The sequence below is a fragment of the Acomys russatus genome, chromosome 20 (genome assembly GCF_903995435.1).
Source record: "Acomys russatus chromosome 20, mAcoRus1.1, whole genome shotgun sequence".
Lineage (NCBI taxonomy): Eukaryota > Metazoa > Chordata > Mammalia > Rodentia > Muridae > Acomys > Acomys russatus.
The window spans coordinates 46,904,629-46,925,718 of NC_067156.1; the positions used below are offsets into that span (position 1 = coordinate 46,904,629).

At 40.0% G+C, this 21,090-nt stretch overlaps 3 protein-coding genes across 4 annotated transcripts in view; 1 reads left to right on the top strand and 2 right to left on the bottom strand.

Annotated features, from left to right (window-relative positions):
• Positions 1 to 21,090, bottom strand: part of LOC127204364 (interferon-inducible GTPase 1-like) — a 146,448-nt gene that overhangs the window by 82,059 nt on the left and 43,299 nt on the right. The window lies entirely within an intron of this gene.
• Positions 1 to 21,090, top strand: part of LOC127204365 (interferon-inducible GTPase 1-like) — a 144,672-nt gene that overhangs the window by 13,074 nt on the left and 110,508 nt on the right. The window lies entirely within an intron of this gene.
• Positions 18,863 to 20,550, bottom strand: LOC127204361 (interferon-inducible GTPase 1-like). Its single transcript, XM_051163304.1, has one exon. It carries the CDS (start codon positions 20,548 to 20,550, stop codon positions 19,294 to 19,296), a length of 1,257 nt encoding a protein of 418 aa, XP_051019261.1. The 3' UTR covers positions 18,863 to 19,293.

Sequence of the window (21,090 nt, forward strand, 5' to 3'; positions counted from 1 at the left end):
AAGTCTCTACATCAGTAGGTTACATAGCACATTTTGAAAATCCGTTAGTGAGCACAGACTTTTGGCCAAAAGCCCTTAGCTGAGCTTGGTGCGCAGTCCCAGCCCAAAAATTCTGGCTGAACCCTGTGTGCATTTTGGGCCCAGAATCCCTAGCTGAGCTCGGCAGACGGTTCAGGCCCTGAGAATCTAGCTGAGTTTGGCCTGTGGTTCGGGCCCAATGTTCCTGGCTGGACTTGGCAGGGGACACAGAAGGCTGTGGATACCTTGGCCTGACCTAACACTCATTCAGAGACCCAGAACGATTGCAGGACCCACAGCACAGGGGAGCTGAGGATCACTGGCTGTGAGAGTCCAAAACAACAGGGCTAACCTCCTACTATCCACACCAGTGAAGCATTAGAGCTCCCAGCCTAGGGAAATCGTGAGAAAACAAGTGAGTCTATCATCAGACTCCCTCCATCCAAATCTGGAAGCTAACCAACAAAAACAAAGTCGGCAAGATGTCTAAAGGACAGCGAAAAAGCATACGCAAAAAAACCCAAAACAACATGGTGTCTCCAGTTTCCAGCCATCCCAAAGAAAACAACCCAGAGAACTCAAATACAACTGAAATACAAGAAAATGACCTCAAATCTTTAGTAATGACGATGATAATGGAGGAAACAAATAAAATTCGTAATTAAATGCAGGAAGACGCAGCCAAACAGGTGAGAGACATAAAAGAAGCACATAGAGTGGAACTGGAAAAATTGCAGGAAAATGCAAACAACCAGATGAAAGAAATAAATAAAACGGTTCAAGCTCTGAAGACCTATAAAGAGGCAATGGAAGAAACTCAGAAATATACAAACAATCAGATGAAAGAAATAAAAAAATCAGTTCAAGATCTGAAAATGAAAATGGATTCAAGGATAAACACACAGACAGAAGAAAAACGAGAACGTGAGACCTCAGAGAAGAAGCCGAGCAACACAGAGGTGAGCTTTTCTAACAGAATCCAAGAGATGGAAGAACGAATCTCAGGTCTAGAAGATAAAATCACAGATCTTGAAGCAACCACTAAAGCAAACACCAAATCTGGAAAACTCCTGACAGAAAACATCCAAGAAATTAAGGACACCATGAAAAGAAAAAATCTGAGAATAATAGGCATTGAAGAAAGAGAAGCTATCAGACTCCAAGGCCCAGAAACTATTCTCAACAAAATCATAGAAGAAAATTTCCCCAATCTAAAGAAAGAGATGCCTATAAACATACAAGAGGCCTACAGAACACTAAATAGAATTGACCAGAAAAGAGAAACTTCCTGTCACATAATAATCAAAACACAAAACATACAGAACAAAGAAAAAATATTAAAAGGTGCAAGGGAAAAGGGCCAAATAACATTTAATGGCAAACCTATCAGAATTACACCCGACTTCTCAGCAGAGACCATAAAAGCCAGAAGGGCCTGGACAGAGATCCTGCAAGCCCTAAGAGACCACAGATGCCAGGCCAGACTACTTTACCCAGCAAAACTATCAATAACCATTGAGGAGAAAACAAAATATTCCATGACAAAAACAAATTCAAACAATACCTATCCACAAATCCAGCTTTACAGAAGGTACTATAAGGAAAACTCCATCCCAAAGGGTCAAGCTACAACCAAAACTACCCAGGAAATAGATAACTATACCATGGCAAAAACGCAACTACACAAACGCTGGAAACAACATCAAAATTAGGACTCTTAACAGTCACTGGTCATTAATATCTCTCAACATCAATGGTCTCAATTTTCCAATAAAAAGACACAGACGAACTGAATGGATGCATAAACAAGATTCAACATTCTTCTGCATTCAAGAAACACATTTCACCCATAATGATAGGCATTACCTCAGGGTAAAAGGTTGGAAAAAAAAATTCCAAGCAAATGGTCACAAGAAGCAAGCAGGTGTAGCCATTTTAATATCGAATAAAATAGACTTTCAACCAAAATTAATCAAAAGGGATGAGGAAGGACACTTCATACTCATCAAAGGTTAAGTCAGCCAAGATTACATTACAATTCTGAACATCTATGCTCCTAATACAAGGGAACACACATTTGTAAAAGATCTGCTAAAAAAGCCTAAACCACACATTGATCCCCACACAATAATAGTGGGAGATGTCAACACCCCACTATCACTGAAGGATAAATCATTGAAACAGAAACTAGCAGAGAAATAACATCATTAACCAATGCCATGGGTCAAATAGCTCTAACAGATATCTATAGAACCTTTCACCCAAAGAAGAAAGAATATACCTTCTTCTCTGCACCCTATGGAACCTTCTCCAAAATCGATCACATCGTAGGTCACAAAGCAAGCCTAAACAGATACAAGAGGATTGAAAGAATATCTTGTATCCTATCAGATCACCATGCTCTTAGGCTGCAATTCAAAAACAACGGAAATAACAAAAAGTCTACACGTACGTGGAAACTAAACAACTCTCTGCTAAATGACACCTGGGTCAGGGAAGATATAAAGAAAGAAATCAAGGAGTTTCTGAAATTCAATGAAAATGAAGGAACAACATACTCAAATTTGTGGGATACATTGAAAGCAGTGCTAAGAGGAAAATTCATAGCACTAAGTGCCTTTAAAAAGAAATTGGAAACATCGCACATAAGCATCTTAACGACACAACTGGAAGCCCTAGAAAAAAAAAAAAAGAAGCAGAAACACCCAAAAGGAGTAGACGTCTGGAAATAATCAAACTCAGGGCTGAAATTAACAAATTAGAAACTAAGAAAACAGTCCAAAGAATCAACAAAACCAAGAGCTGGTTCTTTGAGAAAATCAACAAGATAGACAGACGGTTAGCCAAACTAACTAAAAGGCAGAGAGACAGTATTGAAATCAACAAAATCAGAAATGAAAAGGGAGACATAACAATGGACACTGAAGAAATACAAAGAATCATAAGATCCTACTTCGAAGGCATATATGCTACAAAATTTGAAAATCTAAGGGAAATGGATGATTTTCTTGATCAAGTTCACTTGCCAAAGTTGAGTGAAGAACAGATAAACAAGCTAAATATTCCCATTTCCCCTACAGAAATAGAAGCAGTCATTGATAGTCTCCCAACCAAAAAAAAAAAAAAAAAAAGCCCAGGGCCAGATGGTTTCAGTGCAGAATTCTACCAGACCTTCAAGGCTGAGCTAATACCGATACTCTTCAAGCTACTCCAAAAGATAGAAATGGATGAAACATTACCAAATTCATTCTATGGGGCCATGTCACATTGATACCTAAACCTCACAAAGACTCAACAAAGAAAGAGAATTTCAGACCAATTTTTCTTATGAACATCAATGCAAAAATACTAAATAAAATACGTGCAAAACGAATACAAGAACATATCAAAGATATCATTCATCATGACCAAGAAGGCTTCATTCCAGGCATGCAGGGATGGTTTAATATACAGAAATCCATCGATGTAATCCACCATATAAACAAACTGAAGAGAAAACACATGATCATCTCTTTAGATGCAGAGAAAGCATTTGATAAAATCCAACACCCATTCATGTTTAAAGTTTTAGAGAGATCAGGGATACAAGGCACTTTCCTCAACATAATAAAGGCTATATACAGCAAGCCAATAGCCAAAATCAAAGTAAATGGTGAGATACTCAAGGAAATTCCTCTAAAATCGGGAACAAGGCAAGGCTGCCCACTCTCTCCATATCTCCATTATCCTTATTTGCAGATGATATGATAGTGTACATAAGTGACCCTCAAAATTCCACCAGAGAACTCCTAAAGCTGATAAACACCTTCAGCAAATTGGTTGGATACAAAATTAACTCAAATAAGTCTGTAGCCTTCCTATACACAAATGACAAGCTTGCAGAGGAAGAAATTAGAAAAACCACACCCTTCACATTAGCCACAAGCAATGTAAAATATTTAGCAGGTACTCTAACTAAGCAAGTGAAGGACTTGTTTGAAAAAAATTTCAGAACTCTGAAGACAAAGATTGAAGATGACCTGATAAGATGAAGTAATCTTCCTTGCTCATGGATCGGGAGAACTACCATAGTAAAAATGGCCATCCTACCAAAAGCAATCTACAGATTCAATGCAATCCCTATCAAAATACCTACACAATTTTTTAAAGACATTGAAAGTTCAATTCAGAACTTCATATGGAAAAACAAAAAACCCAGAATAGCTAAAACAATCTTGTACAATAAGAGGTGCTCCGGAGGAATCTCCATACCTGATGTCAAACTGTACTATAAAGCAATAGTAATTAAAACAGCATGGTACTGGCACAGCAACAGGCTGGTTGATCAGTGGAATCGAATCGAAGACCCAGATATGAATCCACACACATATGGTCACTTGATTTTTGACAAAGAAGCCAAATCCATTCAATGGGAAAAGGATAGCATCTTCAACAAATGGTGCTGGCCTAACTGGAGGTCTATGTGTAAAAAAATGAAACTGGACCCATATTTGTCACCTTGCACAAAACTCAACTCCAAGTGGATTAAAGACCTCAACATAAAACCAGAGACACTAAGTCACTGAGAAGAAAAAGTGGGGAGGAGCCTGGAACATATTGGCACAGGAGACAACTTCCTGAACAGAACACCAACGGCCCAGGCCTTAATGTCAACCATTAATAAATGGGGCCTCATGAGGCTGAGAAGCTTCTGTAAGGCAGGAGACACTGTCAAGAGAACAAAGTGACAGCCTACAGACTGGGAAAAGATCTTCACCAACCCTACATCTGACAAAGGCCTAATATCCAAAATATAAAAAGAACTCAAGAAATTAAACACCACCAAACCAAATAACCCAATTGAGAAATGGGGCTTGGAACTAAACAGAGAATTCTCAACAGAGGAGTATCAAATGGCTGAGAAACACTTAAAGAAATGCTCAGCCTCCTTAGTCATCACGGAAATGCAAATCAAAACAACTCTGAGATTCCAACTTACACCCATCAGAATGGCTAAGATCAAAAATTCAAGTGACACCACATGCTGGCAAGGATGTGGGGAGAGAGAAACACTCCTTCATTGCTGGTGGGAATGCAAACTAGTACAGCCACTTTGGAAATCTATCTGGTGCTATCTCAGAAAACTGGGAATAGGGCTTCCTCAAGACCCAGCTATTCCACTCCTTGGAATACACCCAGAAGATGCTCCAGCACACAACAAGAAAATTTGCTCAACCATATTCATAGCAGCCTTATTCATAATAGCCAGATCATGGAAACAGCCTAAGTGTCCCTCAGTAGAAGAATGGATAAAGAAACTGTGGTACATATACACTATGGAATACTACTCAGCTATTAAAAACAAGGAATTCCCAAAATTTCTGGTTAAATGGATTGAGCTAGAAATGATCATAATGAATGAGTTAACCCAGAAGCAGAAAGACTCAAATGGTGTATACTCACTTATATCTGCATACTAACCCAAGGGGCATGTCCCAAGAATGCCTTCACTTACCAGGAAACTGGGACAGAGGGGAGGACATCCTATTGGGACTCTAGATGAGAGAAGCATGGGAGAATAGCAAAATAGAAGGATTCAGAGGGTCCTAGAAACCTACAAGTAGAACATTATGATAGGCAGATTTGGGCCCAAGGATCCTGCTCAAACTAAGGCACCAGCCAAGGACAATACAGGCGGTAAACTTTAAACCCCTACCCAGATCTAGCCAACGGTCAGAACAGTCTCCATTCTTGAGTGGAAAGTGGGATATGACTTTCTCATGTACTCTGGTGCCTCACATTTGACCATGTCCCCTGGAGGGTGAGACCTGGTGGCACTCAGAGGAAGGACAGCAGGTTACCAAGAAGAGACTTGATACCCTATGAGCATATACAGGGAGAGGTAATCCCCCTCAGGAACAGTCATAGGGGAGGGGAATAATGGGAAAATGGGAGGGAGGGAAGAATGGGAGGATACAAGGGATGGGATAACCATTGAGATGTAACAAGAATAAATTAATAAAAAAATTTTAAAAAGGTGGAGATTGATAGAGGAGGACACAGGATAATGACCCCCACCCTGCACATGTACATGCTGGTTGAGTGCACACATGTGCACACATTAATGTACACTACACACAAAAGCCCAATTTAAATTTATAAAAATGCTACAAAAGTTTTTGTAAATTATATTAAAAAGTGAAAAGGCATTTCTATTCAGTGACCTGCACAGAATATAGCTCCCACCTTCTAAGTCTGATTAAACCTTGCCTAACTGATGAAAAACAATGGAACATATACCCTTTATTGTTTGCTACAAAGGTCAGCTATTTGAAATGCACCTCATTTGTAGCATGCATTCGATGTTACTGATGTATTTTCAGTAACAGCAGGAAACAGAATTAGAGACAACCTCTGTAGGACTGTAGTGTCCTAATTAAAAAAAAAAAAAGAACTTCCTTACATAGGTTCAGCTGTTATGTTTCACAATGACATACTTGCATGTTTTTTCATTAGGCTTCTTGAAGGGTTTAAATGTTATTAGTTGATCATAAAAGACGTCTGGCCTCAGGATGTATGAAAGCTTCATTAGCTGTTTGGCATTGCAATTGTAGTCATGTATACAGAGAAATGAAATGACCACAGTGACTTCCCAGCTGGCATCCCTTGAATTAGATTGGAAGACCATGAAGAGTTTCAGAAGAGACACACTGTTCTGCACCTCACAGGCTAGTAAGAAATAATGCTGACTGACCTGATGTTAAGCATAAGTGATTGTTGAGAATGCCTTATAGAGATGTAGAGTGTTGGCATGTGCCACCATGGAGTGGAAATACACTGGGCAGATGTAGTGCTTAATGGGAACACATCTGTGGTGTCTGATGTAGATATTTTAAAGCAAGGAAAGGAATCATGATTTGTCCAGGCCTGTCACACCTTACACATGGTGAGCTACTACAGTAGAAAGTTTAGTGTCATTTCCAAATGTCTATAGACAGATGCAGAGATTGGCCTCTCAGTCTGTCATAAACAGATTCACCTATGTATCAGTTCTTCTATTGAGAAATCTGACTTGGACATGGAGGTGCCTGCTTTATCGACATCATATCCCTGTCCTAGAGAGATGGCTCGGTGCTTAAGACCATTACTGCCCTGAACATGGACCTGAGTTTGATACTGGCACCCCTGTCAAGTGGCTCACAACTGCCTATCATTGTAGCTTCAGGGAAATCAGAAGTGTATGACCTCTGAGGGCCCCTTCACTCACATGGGCATACCTCAATCACCACAATACATATACATGATTAAAAGTAAAATAAGTCTTCTAAAAAGGTTATAGTGCTGAATGCCAAACGCACTCTCCACAGGTACATATTTTTTTCCCCATTCCCCCTGGTGTTTCCTTAGAAGAGTCTTCGAAACAGCATCAGTGGCTCAAAGTGGAAATATTGCTCACTCATCTGAGCTATTGCCAGTTCCTCTTAGGAGCACTGTCATTTGTATTACCATTGGGTCAGATGTTAGTAATTCTATGAGTAAGCTGTCACACTATGCCATTTCTCTCCATTCAGTTGGAGAAGAAGTATCTTTTAACTCATGCCATTAGTATTTCTTTATGTTTTCCCAGGTTTTTACTACTAACCCTTTCTTCTCCATCCCTCTTAAGTTCAGGTTCAGGATAAACAGACATAGTATGTGCTATCAACCAAGGGTGTGTCTGGGCTTGCAAGGTACAAACCTTTGGATGACATCCCTATGCAGATCACTTGTCCTTCTGATGGCATCCCCAAACATGGATTCCTATCTGAGATTATTGGAGTGACTTAAAGGCTGTCCATCTAGTCCAACAATGGCTGGCTATCAATAGAAGGTCCAAGGATCCAGATGAATGTCTCAGCGGGTCTTCAGTAGACACTGGGCTCCTGAAGAAGTGGGCTCTAATGGCAGTGAAGACATGGATTTACCAGTGAGAGTGAGAGCAAGCAGGCAAAGAACAGAAACTTCCTTCTTCCATGTCCTTTATATAGGTGTGGCCCAGATTAAATGTGTATCTTCCTACCTTACAAAATCCAGATTAAGAGTTGCTCTTCACATCTAAAATGATTTAATTAAAAACAAAACCAAAACCAAAAAGCAACCCTCACCGATGTGCCCAGACACTTGGGTCTTTACTTAATTCCAGATGTAGCCAAGTTGACAATCATGAGTATCTACCACAGACGCCAAGCCTCCTTCAAATATAGTCATCTTAAGGAACGAATACAGAAAGTCAGGAACGGCCCCAGCCTAGAATATCCTGTATCTCTGGTAAATGAATAAAGACTCCTGAATATTCTCCATGACACTTCGAAGAACTCATCCTACAGGCCCCTTCCACTCTCCCAGACTAGTCAGAACCTGACTCAGAAGGCAGAGAGAAGGCATCTGGCAAATTCCACCTTCTTTCAGGAAAATTTCTAATGTTAGCATTTCTGGGTCTGAATGGGAGAAGAATCTCCAGTGGCAGCAATCCCTGCTTGCTTCAGACTATGAAAAACCTATGTTAAAAACATGACCACTCAGGATATCAGAGAAACATGGTGTAAATATTGTCCCCTGGGGAAGGGGCAAGAAAAGGAAACTGAACCTGAAAGCTTCATGTGTGGCCAAATGTTTTACCCAGGCTTTATTGGTCCTGGAGTTAAGAGGTCTCTCAGTAGCCTCAATATCTGTAAAAATAGAAGACTTGGGAAGGAGGCTTCACCCAATAAGACAGTCTAGCACCCATACATTCCCTTTAACCTGCCTTGATAACCAAAGTTTACCCAAACCATAGAAAAGTCTGCTAAGAACACTGTCAGAGTGTTTCTTGATTGGAGGTAGGCTAGGATGGAACTCCAAGGCTCCAAGAAAAGCCAATGTTAGCATATCAATTTAGAAATTCTGGTGGAGTACTCACCAGAGACGATTATCTGGACACGGGTTTAAGCCAATAGAAAGTCTTTTTTTTTAGAAAAAAATAATTTTAATTAATTTATTCAGATTACATCTCAATTGTTATCCCATCACTTGTATCCTACCATTCCTCCCTCCCTCCTGCTTTCATCCTATTCCCCTCCCCTAGGTCTGCAACCAAGGGGGACCTCCTCCCCAACTATATGGTCATAGGCTATCAAGTCTCATCTTGGTAGCCTGATTATCCTTTTTCTGAGTGCCACCAGGCCTCCCTACCATGGGGAAGTGGTCAAATATGGGGCATCAGAGTTTGTGTCAGAGTCAGTCCCTGCTCTCCACTCAACTGTGGAGAATGACCTGTCCATTGGCTAGGTCTGAGTAGGGGTTCGAAGTTTATTGCATGTATTGTCCTTGGTTGGTATAGTAGTTTGAGCAGACTCCCCTGGACACAGATCTGCCCATCATGATGTTCTTGTAGGTTTCTAGGACCCTCTGGACCCTTCTATTTCTCCATATCCTATATTTCTTTTACCTAGAGTCTCAGTAGGATGTCCTCACATTTATCCCAATATCCTGGTAAGTGAAGACTTTCATGGGACATGCCTTTTCAGCTAGTGTCCGATTTAAGTGAGTATATACCATATGAATCTTTCTGCTTCTGTGTTAACTCAGTATGATCATTTCCAGTTCCATCCATTTGTCCACAAATTTCGAGATTTCCTTGTTTTTAATAGCTGAGTAGTATTCCATAGTGTAAAGGTACCACATTTTCTTTATCCATTCTTCGACTGAGGGACATTTTGGCTGTTTCCAGGTTCTGGTTATTATGAATAAGGCTGATATGAAGATGGTTGAAAATCTTTATTAGTCATCTGACAACTACTTTGAGTATTCAGGATCCTAGTGCAGTACCTAACCTTTTTAAGCACAAACCCCACATCCTGGGTTGACTTACTTCTGTTAGCAAGAGCAATTATCCAGAAGTGGAACTACAGAAGCCAACCCCCCCTCAAGGTTATTACATTTAGGGACTTTTCTAGCATTATAGATTTTTGATCAATTAAGCCTTTGCTTTCATTGTGGCATGTGGTCCTATCTATGTGATGAGTTTTATGGCCTAAATGGTAGTTTCATCATGGCATCAGTTGTGCTAAGATCTGGGGCCTGTTACAGTTTTAGGATATATATGAAGATAGAGGACTTTAAAGACTTGGTGAACCAAACATAAATTATAGAAATGTAAGCCACAGTTGTTAAAACACACAGCGGAAATCCGGTTGTGAACCAACCATGATGCTCTACTAACAAATGGATCCCCCCTCCATTAGCTGAAAAGTAGATTTGAATCTATGAAGCAGTAGCTTTTAGGCATTGATTTTTTTCTGCCAAATGTTACAAGTAAGTTTGAGATGGTCCCTGAGATTTCTTGTGTGTGTGGTGTGTGTATCGGTGTACCCATGTGCCTGTGTGCTTTTTGTATGTGTGTGGTATCTTGTTTATGGTATATGCGTGTGCATGTGCATATGTGTGCTCATGTGAGTATGGGTTTTTTGTCCACCCAGAGAAGCTAGAAGGCTAACAGGTGTCCTGTTATTTCATGCTGTACCTTATTCATTTGAGAGAGGGTCTCTCACTGCATCTGGATCTTTGCTTGTGGCTGGCCAGAAAGCCTTGGTGTTTCCCCTGCCTTCTTCACTCCTTCCTCAGTGTAGCCATGCCAGTCTTTTACCTTGTTGCAGTTTATCTTTGCACTCAGGTCCTCACTATTTTGTGGCAAGCACTGTAACCCACCAAGCTATTTCCTCAGCCCAATTTCTGAGATCTGAGGGACATAGCAAAAAGAAAAGTGTTACTATTACCTCAACCATGTGAATTATTAGGAGAAAAATGACTACAATGACAAAAATGATGAGAGGAAGGAAAATGGAAGCATGCTAAGGTGTCATTGTGATAGGATGGTCACTAAGAAGGCTTCTATGCCTGATGTCCTGAACTTTATTCCAGAATCTATATGCTGGGAGGAGAGAACCAACTTGTTATGCACTCTTTTTATCAGTGATGAGTATGCATTGCATGAGGACTCATTTGTAAGCATATAAGTAAGATAATAAGACAGAATGGAAATTAGTATATCCACATTTAGTTAAAAATGTGCAAGGAAAGGAAACTTCTCTCACTCCCCCAAACCAAAAAAGAATTGGGAGAAAAAAAAGACAACAACAAATTGTCAGGCATAAGTATAACCATATCAACACATTCATAAAATGTAAATAGTTAAGGAGGTTCAATTAAGATGTAAACTTTGTTGGAATGTATTAAAGAAAAATATCAAGACTGTTCTGTGTACAGTTCACAACAAAACAAGTTTAAAGACAATTATGAGTATAACATCAATATAACGTGTTTTGTGGTTCTTTTGTGTGTATATTGTATATTGGTGTAATAATATAAAGGAAGAGGTAGAAGTTTTTTTATTATTATTAGACTAAAAATGGGAATTGTGGAGGAATGTCTTGAGTGGATGTAACAATTGTCAATAAAGTGCTGTTTAGCCAATCAGCTGGGCAGAAGGACAGGAAGTGGGAGGCAGGACTTCCTGGAGAGGGGGCGGAGCTGAGATTGACAGCTGAAAGAGAGAGAGAGGAAAATGGTTGATAGTGGACAGGGAAGGAGAAAGAAGCCTCCTGGGACCATATTGGCAAGTGATTGGGATATATGTATGTTAAGAGGTTTAGAGTAGTTTATGTTAGTTTACGAGTAGATTAGAATCAGTTTAGATTTTGCCCAGCGTAGTGCTGCAGCCATTAAGTACGTTTCAGACTCTTGTCAGTTATTGGCTTCGTAGGTCGAACTGGTACAATTTATTGTAACACACAGTAGGTATAGACTATAAAGAATCATGATATGTGTGAAAATCACAATAAATTCCATCATATCAAATAATTAATAAGTATATTGGTTTTTTTATGGCTATATCCAAGTATCATAAATGCAGTGAGTTAAACAATACAAACGAATTACTCAGAAGTTCTGTACTTAGAAGTCTGACGCAAGGGTCTCTAAAGTCAAGTGTTGGCTGGATTTCTCTTCGGACATTCTCTCCCAGGAGAGTCCATTTGCTTGCTTTGCCACCTTTCAGAGATCACTATGGTTTCACAATCATGTTTCTTCCATCATCTTTATTTTTTATTTTTACATTTTTATTAAATATTTTTACATATACAGTTATATTATTAAACATATATACAATAAACTCCCTATAGCAAGAAGAACCACGGAACAATCAGGAATTATATTTATGTTACATTCATAGTGTTTTGGCTATTTGTATTTGGCAAACTTGAAGAAAAAAATCTTTCCTGTCTTAGTGAGTCTAAAATTCTGAACATAAATCAATATCTACCATATCTCATCATCATCAACTTAAAACATCTATCTAGACCTAAAAACTGCGTAACCCCTAAACAACTAAGCTTAATTGTAAAACTAAACTATTTGGTTTTCAAAAATCTCAGAGACACACAGAGTATGGCATTTCAAGATGCTTGTATTATTTCAAAGATACATTTACAATGAGACAGGTTAACTCCTGGCAACATCCAGCCTACCTTAAAGAAGATGACCAGCATCAAAGAACTTCCTTATGGATATTGTTTCAAGTGTGGCAAACCAACCACTGTAAAAATTTCTATCACGGACAGAATTCTGCCTAAAAAAGGGCAAGCTTGGCTGCAGGCAGGGTCGAAGGCCAAACTCTGCAAGACAGGGTAAGCAAGTCCTCAATAGTTCCTGCCTCACAAGTATGTCTGTCAGATATATTGTGCCAGAAAGCTGAGGATAATGCTCTAATGTTATAGAGAATTTTAGGTGACTGTTCTGGCAGCAAAAAGTCTCTGTCATCTTCTCAAGCTAACCTGCACTTCTTGTATATTCAGGTAATTAATTTTATTTCTTCTGTCATCTTTAAACCATGAGTGCTGTAATATTGTTTAGTATTCAGGGCCCACTCTCATTCTGTCCTCTGTTTCCCTCTTCTAAAAGTAGGAGTGTGCTATAGTTGGGGTTAAAGAATCCATAAAGCAAGGTCCCTTGGTCACTATCATGATGCTATGGGGACATGCTAGTGAGAAGGTTCGAGGTGAGTAGGGGTATGCTGTTGAGGGGATATTGGGACTGTGCCTCACCTATGATCTGAGTGGTTTTTTTCCTTTCACGTGTTCTCTACTCTGAGGTACTATTGCAGGTCCATAGCAATGGAGGCTATCCAATCACAGACCACAGTCACTAAAAGTATAAGCCAAAAGTAAACTTTTTTTTCTGTGTTTAATAATTATCTCCGGTATTTGTTATAGAAACATTAGGTTGACTAACACAAGCCCTCTTGGTTTATGGTATGACAATCCAGAACAGTATGCTTATTTCAAGGCAATTGATTAACAAATTTAATTCCTTAATGGTCACCATAAGGGTTATTTTTCATTTGACTGAATATGTTTACTAGTTTTACAGATCAAAAGAGTAGATATATTTATTTTAGCAACCCTACCACAGTAGGATGTTATGGAAAAATGTCCAGTTCATTGCTATCAGTAAACTGAACAACTTAAATAAATGAGCGATTCTTTGATTGGTGTCCATTTTGAAAATGACTCTAAAGGAAAGAGCTTACCTATATAAATAAACAAATTCATTAGTAAAACTATAGGCACAGATAGGTTTGCTCATTAGAGATCTGTTTCAGTATTTTATATTCTCTTGGTTAATTTTAGTAAGTCACATATATCTAGAAGTTTCCCTTTTTAAAAAATAGTTGTTCAGTGTTTTGTAATATAGGTTTTCAAAGTATTTCTCAATGACTCAACTCTTTTTCATTAGTGTCTGTTGTAATGTTCATCTTTTCATCTCTAATTTTGTTTACTTGAACTTTTTCTTTTGGCCTAAGGCTTTCCAATTTTAATTATCATTTTGAAAAATCAAATTTTTGTTTCATTGATGTCTCCAATATTTGGTGAATGTATGTTTACAGTTGTTATATATTCTTGATCAATTATTACTTCATTGATGCAGAGTAACCTTCATTCTCTTCTGGAAAACTCTGGGTAGAAGTTAATTTTATCAGCAGAAGAGCTATGCCAGGTTATTTTCAGTCTCTGTTTGCGTAGTTGATACCACCTGCCACCATGTTTTGATTATGAGTGTGCGGTATCCTTATCAGTAAGGTGTTTCTTGAAGACAATAAACATTTTAAAATTAACTTTAATTCAGTGGTCAACCTCACACCTTCTTTCCATGTAAGCATTACATGTTTACCAGGTCCGCAGTCTGAAATGTAGACAGATTTATAATAATCTGGGTAATACCAAAAAGGCTTGTTTCTATTTGAGATCTCCCCACAGATTAGCGCAGAGTCCGTGTGTGTGTGTGTGTGTGTGTGTGTGTGTGTGTGTGTGTGTGTGTGAGAGAGAGAGAGAGAGAGAGAGAGAGAGAGAGAGAGAGAGAGAGAGAGAGAGAGAGGGAGAGAGAGCGAGAGAGAGAGCAAGAGAGCACGTGTACTCTTGTTATTAACAGCTATTTTTTGTGAACTGGCTGGTTGCAGGCACAGATTTCAGTATCTAAGGCTTTGAGGGTGTTGCAAGTGTATACATTGACTTCTGCTGCTGGAGCCACTCATTTTGGCAGGGCTTAGGGGCCTTTTCTACCAGTACCCAATTTTAGCCTAAGTGTGTTTGATTCTGTGAGTTTGTGATCAGGTGAGCTCCACTGTATATAATCTTCGAGGTATTTGCTCACTTAGTCTAGGTGGGTGTACTTTACAGTTTGGAGACACATTATTATTGGATTTCCCACCCTCCGAGAGAGTGCATTTTTGTCATTTCTCTTAGTATTCACCACCTTCTTTGTGCTGGTCCAAAGGTGCAAAGTGGCATAGAAGGCTCTCTCTCTGGGCAGGCTGTCTTCTGTTTAAGTTTGGTTGTGAAGTGTTTGATCATGGAGACCCTTGCTTTTCTCTAGATTTTAACCCTAGAACAAGGGAGGGGCTGGGTGGGGGTGGGGGTCCTCCTTTCCCTGCAACTTTCTTCAGGGTCTTGAATTGACATACCTGTTGTTTTGTTACTAATTTAAGTGGTGGTTCCTAGTAAGGCTGGATTCCTTCCTGTGAGGGAGGGAGAACCAAGAGAGTAGAATTTACACGACTACATTGTAGGGCTTCAGACAAAAATCTGAGGTCATTCCTACTGAGATCAATTAATTCTCTGGACTTATGCTGGGCTGAATAAATTAGGATGTGTCACATGCTACATGGATGATCATGTGGTGTTCATATGGTATTTGTCCAGGTAGAGCTGGTCCCTGGTGTGACCTTGGCCCTTCTGCTGGCTGTTCATCTGGGCTGTACTGTCAGTGATCAAGCCCTTGGCACAGGATGCCAGCTGTTCATGTATATTCCTTTTGCTTTTAGGTTTACATGACCAGCTTGTAGTTTTAGCTTGGGCCTTTCCCCACTTCACTGTCTATGGGGAGTTAACTCCCATCATGGTTACTAAGCTACAGTTTTCCTCGGTCACCATACAGTTAGCCTCTTGTCTGTAGGGTGGGCTGGGGGGGGGGGGTGATCTTCCTGGCGTAGATGTTTTTTTGAGATTTTTTTTCACAATTTAGTTTGTTACAATTAGCTGCATTAGAAGACAGACTTGGTGAATGGGTGGGGGTGCTTTGTTGATGTTTCTCAGTGTGTGTGGCATCATGGGAGGCAGCCAGAGCCTAACAAGATGGTCCCAAAGCTGTGCCTTAAAAAAAGGTCTGGTCACCTTGGCCATCTCATGCCCAGATGAAAGCCCTTTTATTTTCCTTCCTAAGTGTTTCAAATCCTATTTTTACCATTAACACTTTTCGCTGCATTCTCTCTCTCTCTCTCTCTCTCTCTCTCTCTCTCTCTCTCTCTCTCTCTCTCTCTCTCTCTCTCTCATCTATCTCAATTCTGTTCCTCCAGAGAACCCCAACTAATATACACTTGGGATACTGGGATCTGAACTCAGGTCTTTATACATGTAGAACAAGTGCTATACCCATTAACCTCCCCAGCCCTTTTAAAGATCTCTACTTCATTGATAAACTTCTCATTAGTCATACAATGAATTGAGTTAGTAAATTTAATGTAAAGGTGGTATATATTCTCTTTGTTTTCAGTCAGTTTCCTTAGAATTACTCTTTTCAATTCTTTTTTTTTTTTTTTTTTTTTTTTTGGCATTTCCTCAACTTCCTTTTCAGTGTTCACTGATAGAAGATTTTGTGCTTTCTTGTGTCACCATTTTGCATTGCTTTTCCATACTTCTTGATACTCCTTGATACATCTGATAGGAGATACATTGAGTAGGAGAATTACAAAGGAACAGATTTTCTCCTGAAGACATTGGGTATTATTTTTAGAGGTGGCATTGGCTTGGGTTCCATTTTGGATACCATTGGTGTCTCAACTATAAATGATGACTATGAGGACTTGATGAATGTGATAACAAAGCCAGAGACCATGATCTGCAGCAGGTCACACAAGGTGATGACACTTTAATAGCTAAAGAGGTACATACAACTTGTACAAAGGTTGAACCACTCAAGCAGCCTTTGTATACCACTCCTGGAAGTTGGGGTGAGGTGTTGTTAAATTTAGTCTTAAAATGGCACCATGCAACAATAGCTTACATAGGGGAGGGAACTAGTAAGTAGTGGTACCCATGCAGACTAGTGTAATGCTGGGTATTCCATTACACAGCATTTGAGCTCCTTGTGGAGCTCAACATCATTGATGGGTACAGTATTGCCTTACAGAAAAAAAATTCCATGATTGTATGGCGCTGATATGGAGAATTTAGGCTCTACTATTTACAATTTCTGAGTTGTCAGGGGACTTTCCACATTTAAACAAGCTCAGACTGGTAGTAAAGAGCAAGCTATGCCAGACGCTTTGTTTCCTCCTTGGCCACCTGGAGTCTCATTTTCATAATTCTTTCATATGCACTGCATTCCAGTGTTCTGCAAATACTCTCAGCAAACATCTGCTTAATCTTTGGTTTTATTCCTTAAGTGGAGCAGGGGGTATCTGGTGATTCTCAGTAGCCATCTTTTTGGCAAGTCTGTATCTCAGTTTATGTTAAAAAATACTTTGGATTATTTGGCATTGGTGAGTGGCATAGCTTCTAATAAGAAAGCAACTGAACCACCAGCATAATTTGCAGAACCTTTTAGAGACCAACTGTTTTTCCCCTCCTACAATCAAGTTAGTAACCCAAACCCTCAGCGGCATTGTGTTAGGAGGAAAATCTTTGGGAAGCATCTATGGTTAGACTAGGTTGTAAAAATGGAGCCTGAATAATAGGATAGGCAGAAGAGACAAGGGAATCATCCTCTGCACATACACAGTGTGGAAGACCATGTGAGGACATCACCAGGAAAAATGCTTTCACTTAGAATCTGGCCACACTGGCACCTGGATCTCAGACATCAGTCACTAGAAGTGTGAGAACAAAATACTATTGTTAAAGTCGCCTGGACTATAGGATTATAGAGGCCCAAACTATTTAAGAAACCATTTCCCACCAAGAACAATTTTTCCCTTTCTTCTGTGCTTCTCATTAAGGCTTACTAACACATGTGCTGTTTATTTCTATTCTATTTCAAGGAAGATAAAATGTAGGCCAGGGAATAGGCAATGAGATAACCAGCAAATAACAGTCACTGTGAAGGTTTATGGATTTTGGGGGAATGTCAAGTCACAACAAATGTTTTTTCTTTTTTCAGAAAGAATTTATTAAATGATGCTTGGCATTGATGTGGAGTAAATCAGTCATTTCCATCACAGCACTCAAAAACACCTGCCATTATAAGGTAGAGCGAAATCTCATCATCTCCATTGATCCTGGCATAATTAAGAGCTTTTTAAAAAGTATTTTCTCAAAGATCCTGACTAAATAGAATTTTAAAAGGAATTTCTTAGTCATTACCAATGCTATTGTGATCTGTAGTTAATTGTTTCTTTCTCATACTTTTTTGTTTAAACATATATTTACACTTTTTCCTTTACTTCCTTTGGCTGTCTAAATGTTTGCCTTGCATGCATGTCTGTTTATCACATGTCCTAGTCTCTGTGGAGGTCAGGAAAGGGTATCAGATCTCCTGAAACAGGGGTGATAGGTAACCATGAGGTGCTCTGCGGGTTTTGGGAATCGAACCCAAGTCCTGTGGAAGAAAAGCCAGTGTTCTTAACCTCTGAGCCATCTCTCCAGAATCCTCTGCCCCCTTTTAGCCTTTCTCTGGAGTGCTAGAGGCTGGAGATTGAACTCGAGGCCTCATCCATGGGAGGCAATTGCACCCCTGAACTACTGCCCCAAACCTTCCTTCTTTTTTTTAAATGAAAAAACTTCGTGTGTGTGTGTGTGTGTGTGTGTGTGTGTGTGTGTGTGTGTGTATTTGCATGTGTGATTACAGGCATGAATAGGATGTGGCGTGTATGCAGAGGCCAGAGGACAACCTTGCTTGTTTGCTTTTACCTTCCACTTGCTTGTATCAGCATCTCTTATTCACTGCTGCATTGTGGGAAGCTAGCTGGCCTCATGATCTTCCAAGATTCTCTTGTTTCTCCCTCCCATCTCAACATAGTAAGTCGTACATGGATGGATTACAGGGCTCTGGGGATCTAAACTCGGGTCTTCAGACTTGCAAGACAAGTGCTCTATCTACTGAGCTATCGCTTCAGCCCAGTTATGTTTCCTCCTCTGACATCTCTGTCAAGGTTATACAGGCCGTCATTATCAAGAGGTCATGACAGTAGCTTGAGGCAGCTAGTGCCACTCCATCCACAGTAAAACAAACAAACAAACAAACAAAACCACCATAAAACACCCAAACCCAAAAAAACTACAGAGCAAGACCGCTGCTACTTAATCCTGGTCTCCACAGACACAGTAGGAGATCACCAGGTAGGGTATGGTGCCACCCACAGTGGGCAGGGCTTCCCATAAGCAAAAATAATTTCTCAAATGCAAGCCACGTGATTCTAGAGTCTATTGAGTTGACAACACTAACCATTGCAGTGTTAAGCTTGAAAATAGATGCTGATTTATATTAAGAAAATTCAAATAAAAGTAAAATTACTTGATCTGAGGGTTAATTCAAAAGTGAGTAGATAGTTTTTAGCTCTTGATGCACTTGCACATATTTGATCCCTTTGCTACGGCTAATGTGGATATATGATCACTAAATATGGGTAAATCCTAGGTAGCCTGAATAAAACCAGCATATTGTTTTGCAATAGCCGCATCCTATTTTTCTGTCATTGATTCTGATTTTTGACAGCCACAGGCCTTCAGCCTAATTAGTAATCAAGTTGTTTCTTGAACATATCTCTCTGAGAAGAACGTTAGCATCCTCAGTCACTAGGTCAAGGAAATAAAATTTCAGGTAGAATAATTCTCTAAGATAAACATTTTTAGTAACTAAATACCCATTAGCCACACAGTACTCATTACAGTATCTTGAAAGCTTTTCTTGTATGGTTTCTTTTTCTGCAGTTTTGAACACATTAGGAGATTTCATCATTGCCTCGAGCTGATCCACTGGCATTTGCCAGTCCCTAGCCAAACTCTGCAAGGATGCATCATCCACTCCAAACACAGTTCGATAGAGCTTCATGCTTTTCTTAAGATTCTCCATGTCACTGTCCAATAAGAAGACCAGAGAAGGGATGATGCTCAGCAGGTCACTCGCAAAGGCTTCGAGCCAAATCCTCTGCTTCAGGAATTGCCTCTTCCTTTCAATGGCTGCATCTGAAATATTGGGCAAGGAGAGCATAAATTTGTGTCGCTTGTGTACAGGGAGACCATTTACCAGCTTGTCCATCAGGATTGGGAAATCATAGTCACATAAATTGACGTTCGAGATCAAGAAGATCGGTGGCTCATCAATGTTACTGTCCTGAAAGTTCTTCACACAGCTGCTGCGGATCTGCTGCAGAACCTTTTCTCTGTCAAAGCTTCGTGGCTTGAGTTCCTCTTCATTTTTTAAGTCAGAGTCCACCTTGGTCCTCACGAAGTAGAAGTCCTTCTTCATCATGCTGACTGCCTTGGCGAGGTCTATATCATTTTTCTTAAAGCGTGTGGCGGAAACGATAATGAAGAAGTCGTACTCATTGAATTTCATTTTCTCCAGATAATCTTTTGGTGGGAAGTTTGTTGTTCCAATCCCAGGCAGGTCCCAAATAACCACATTGGGGATACTGGGGTGCTCGTATGGATGTCTCTCCATGGTTGTTTCCACCACTCCAATTTGAGCTGCATCTTTCTCTTCATGCCCAATCCCTCTCAGAGCATTAATGAATGTGGACTTCCCTGCTCCAGACTCCCCAGTCACAGCAACATTGAGTGGGGCACCATCAATTTCTCTTAACGCATCACTGATTGCCGAGTTTGCCCCCTGAATGTTTCCTTTTGTCAAGCTTAATTCAACTGAAGCGATGGTTTCCTGAGGGATGATACTGTTTTCTACCTTAAACTTCTTAAAATATCTAGTAAAGCTGGAGGCCAGATCTTGGTCCTGTTCGTTGTTCGATGAGGAGAACAGCTGACCCATGACTCTGAGCAAATAAAGGCACTGGAAGAAAAAAAAGGGTGAGTAAGGAGGGCGTGTATGAAGTTTAAGATCTATATGTTAGCAAATTCCAAGTATATTGCCACATACCACCCTTAATGGTTGAAATTATGCCTTCAAACTCCCATTGTGTTCATTTTACACAATTGGGGCTTTGTGTCCTTTGACTAACACCATCCAGTTCCTCTCTTCCCACAGCCTTGCCAACCACCACCCTCCTTTCTGTTTCTATGAGCTTGACTACTCTAGATTTCACCTGTACATGACAGGGAAGGGTCATGTGTTCTGCAGGTAGCTGACACATCACACGAGACTTTAATGGTTTATTCTGTACTGTCTGTTCACAGATCCATCTGACCTTTTCAGCCTGTTCAGTCCCTCTGTGCCATGTAGACCACATCAACAGAGGTTCATCCCCTTCCAGCTTCCAGTAAAATGCATCAGTATCTGGTCATGGGCCCTCTGTTTCCCTGCTCGGGCTGCATGTCTGACTATAACTGCATCCATCATTTTTCATAATCT

Excerpts from the sequence above, each read along its gene's own strand:
- LOC127204361 (XM_051163304.1), bottom strand. The coding sequence starts at position 20,550 with ATGGGTCAGCTGTTCTCCTCATCGAACAACGAACAGGACCAAGATCTG.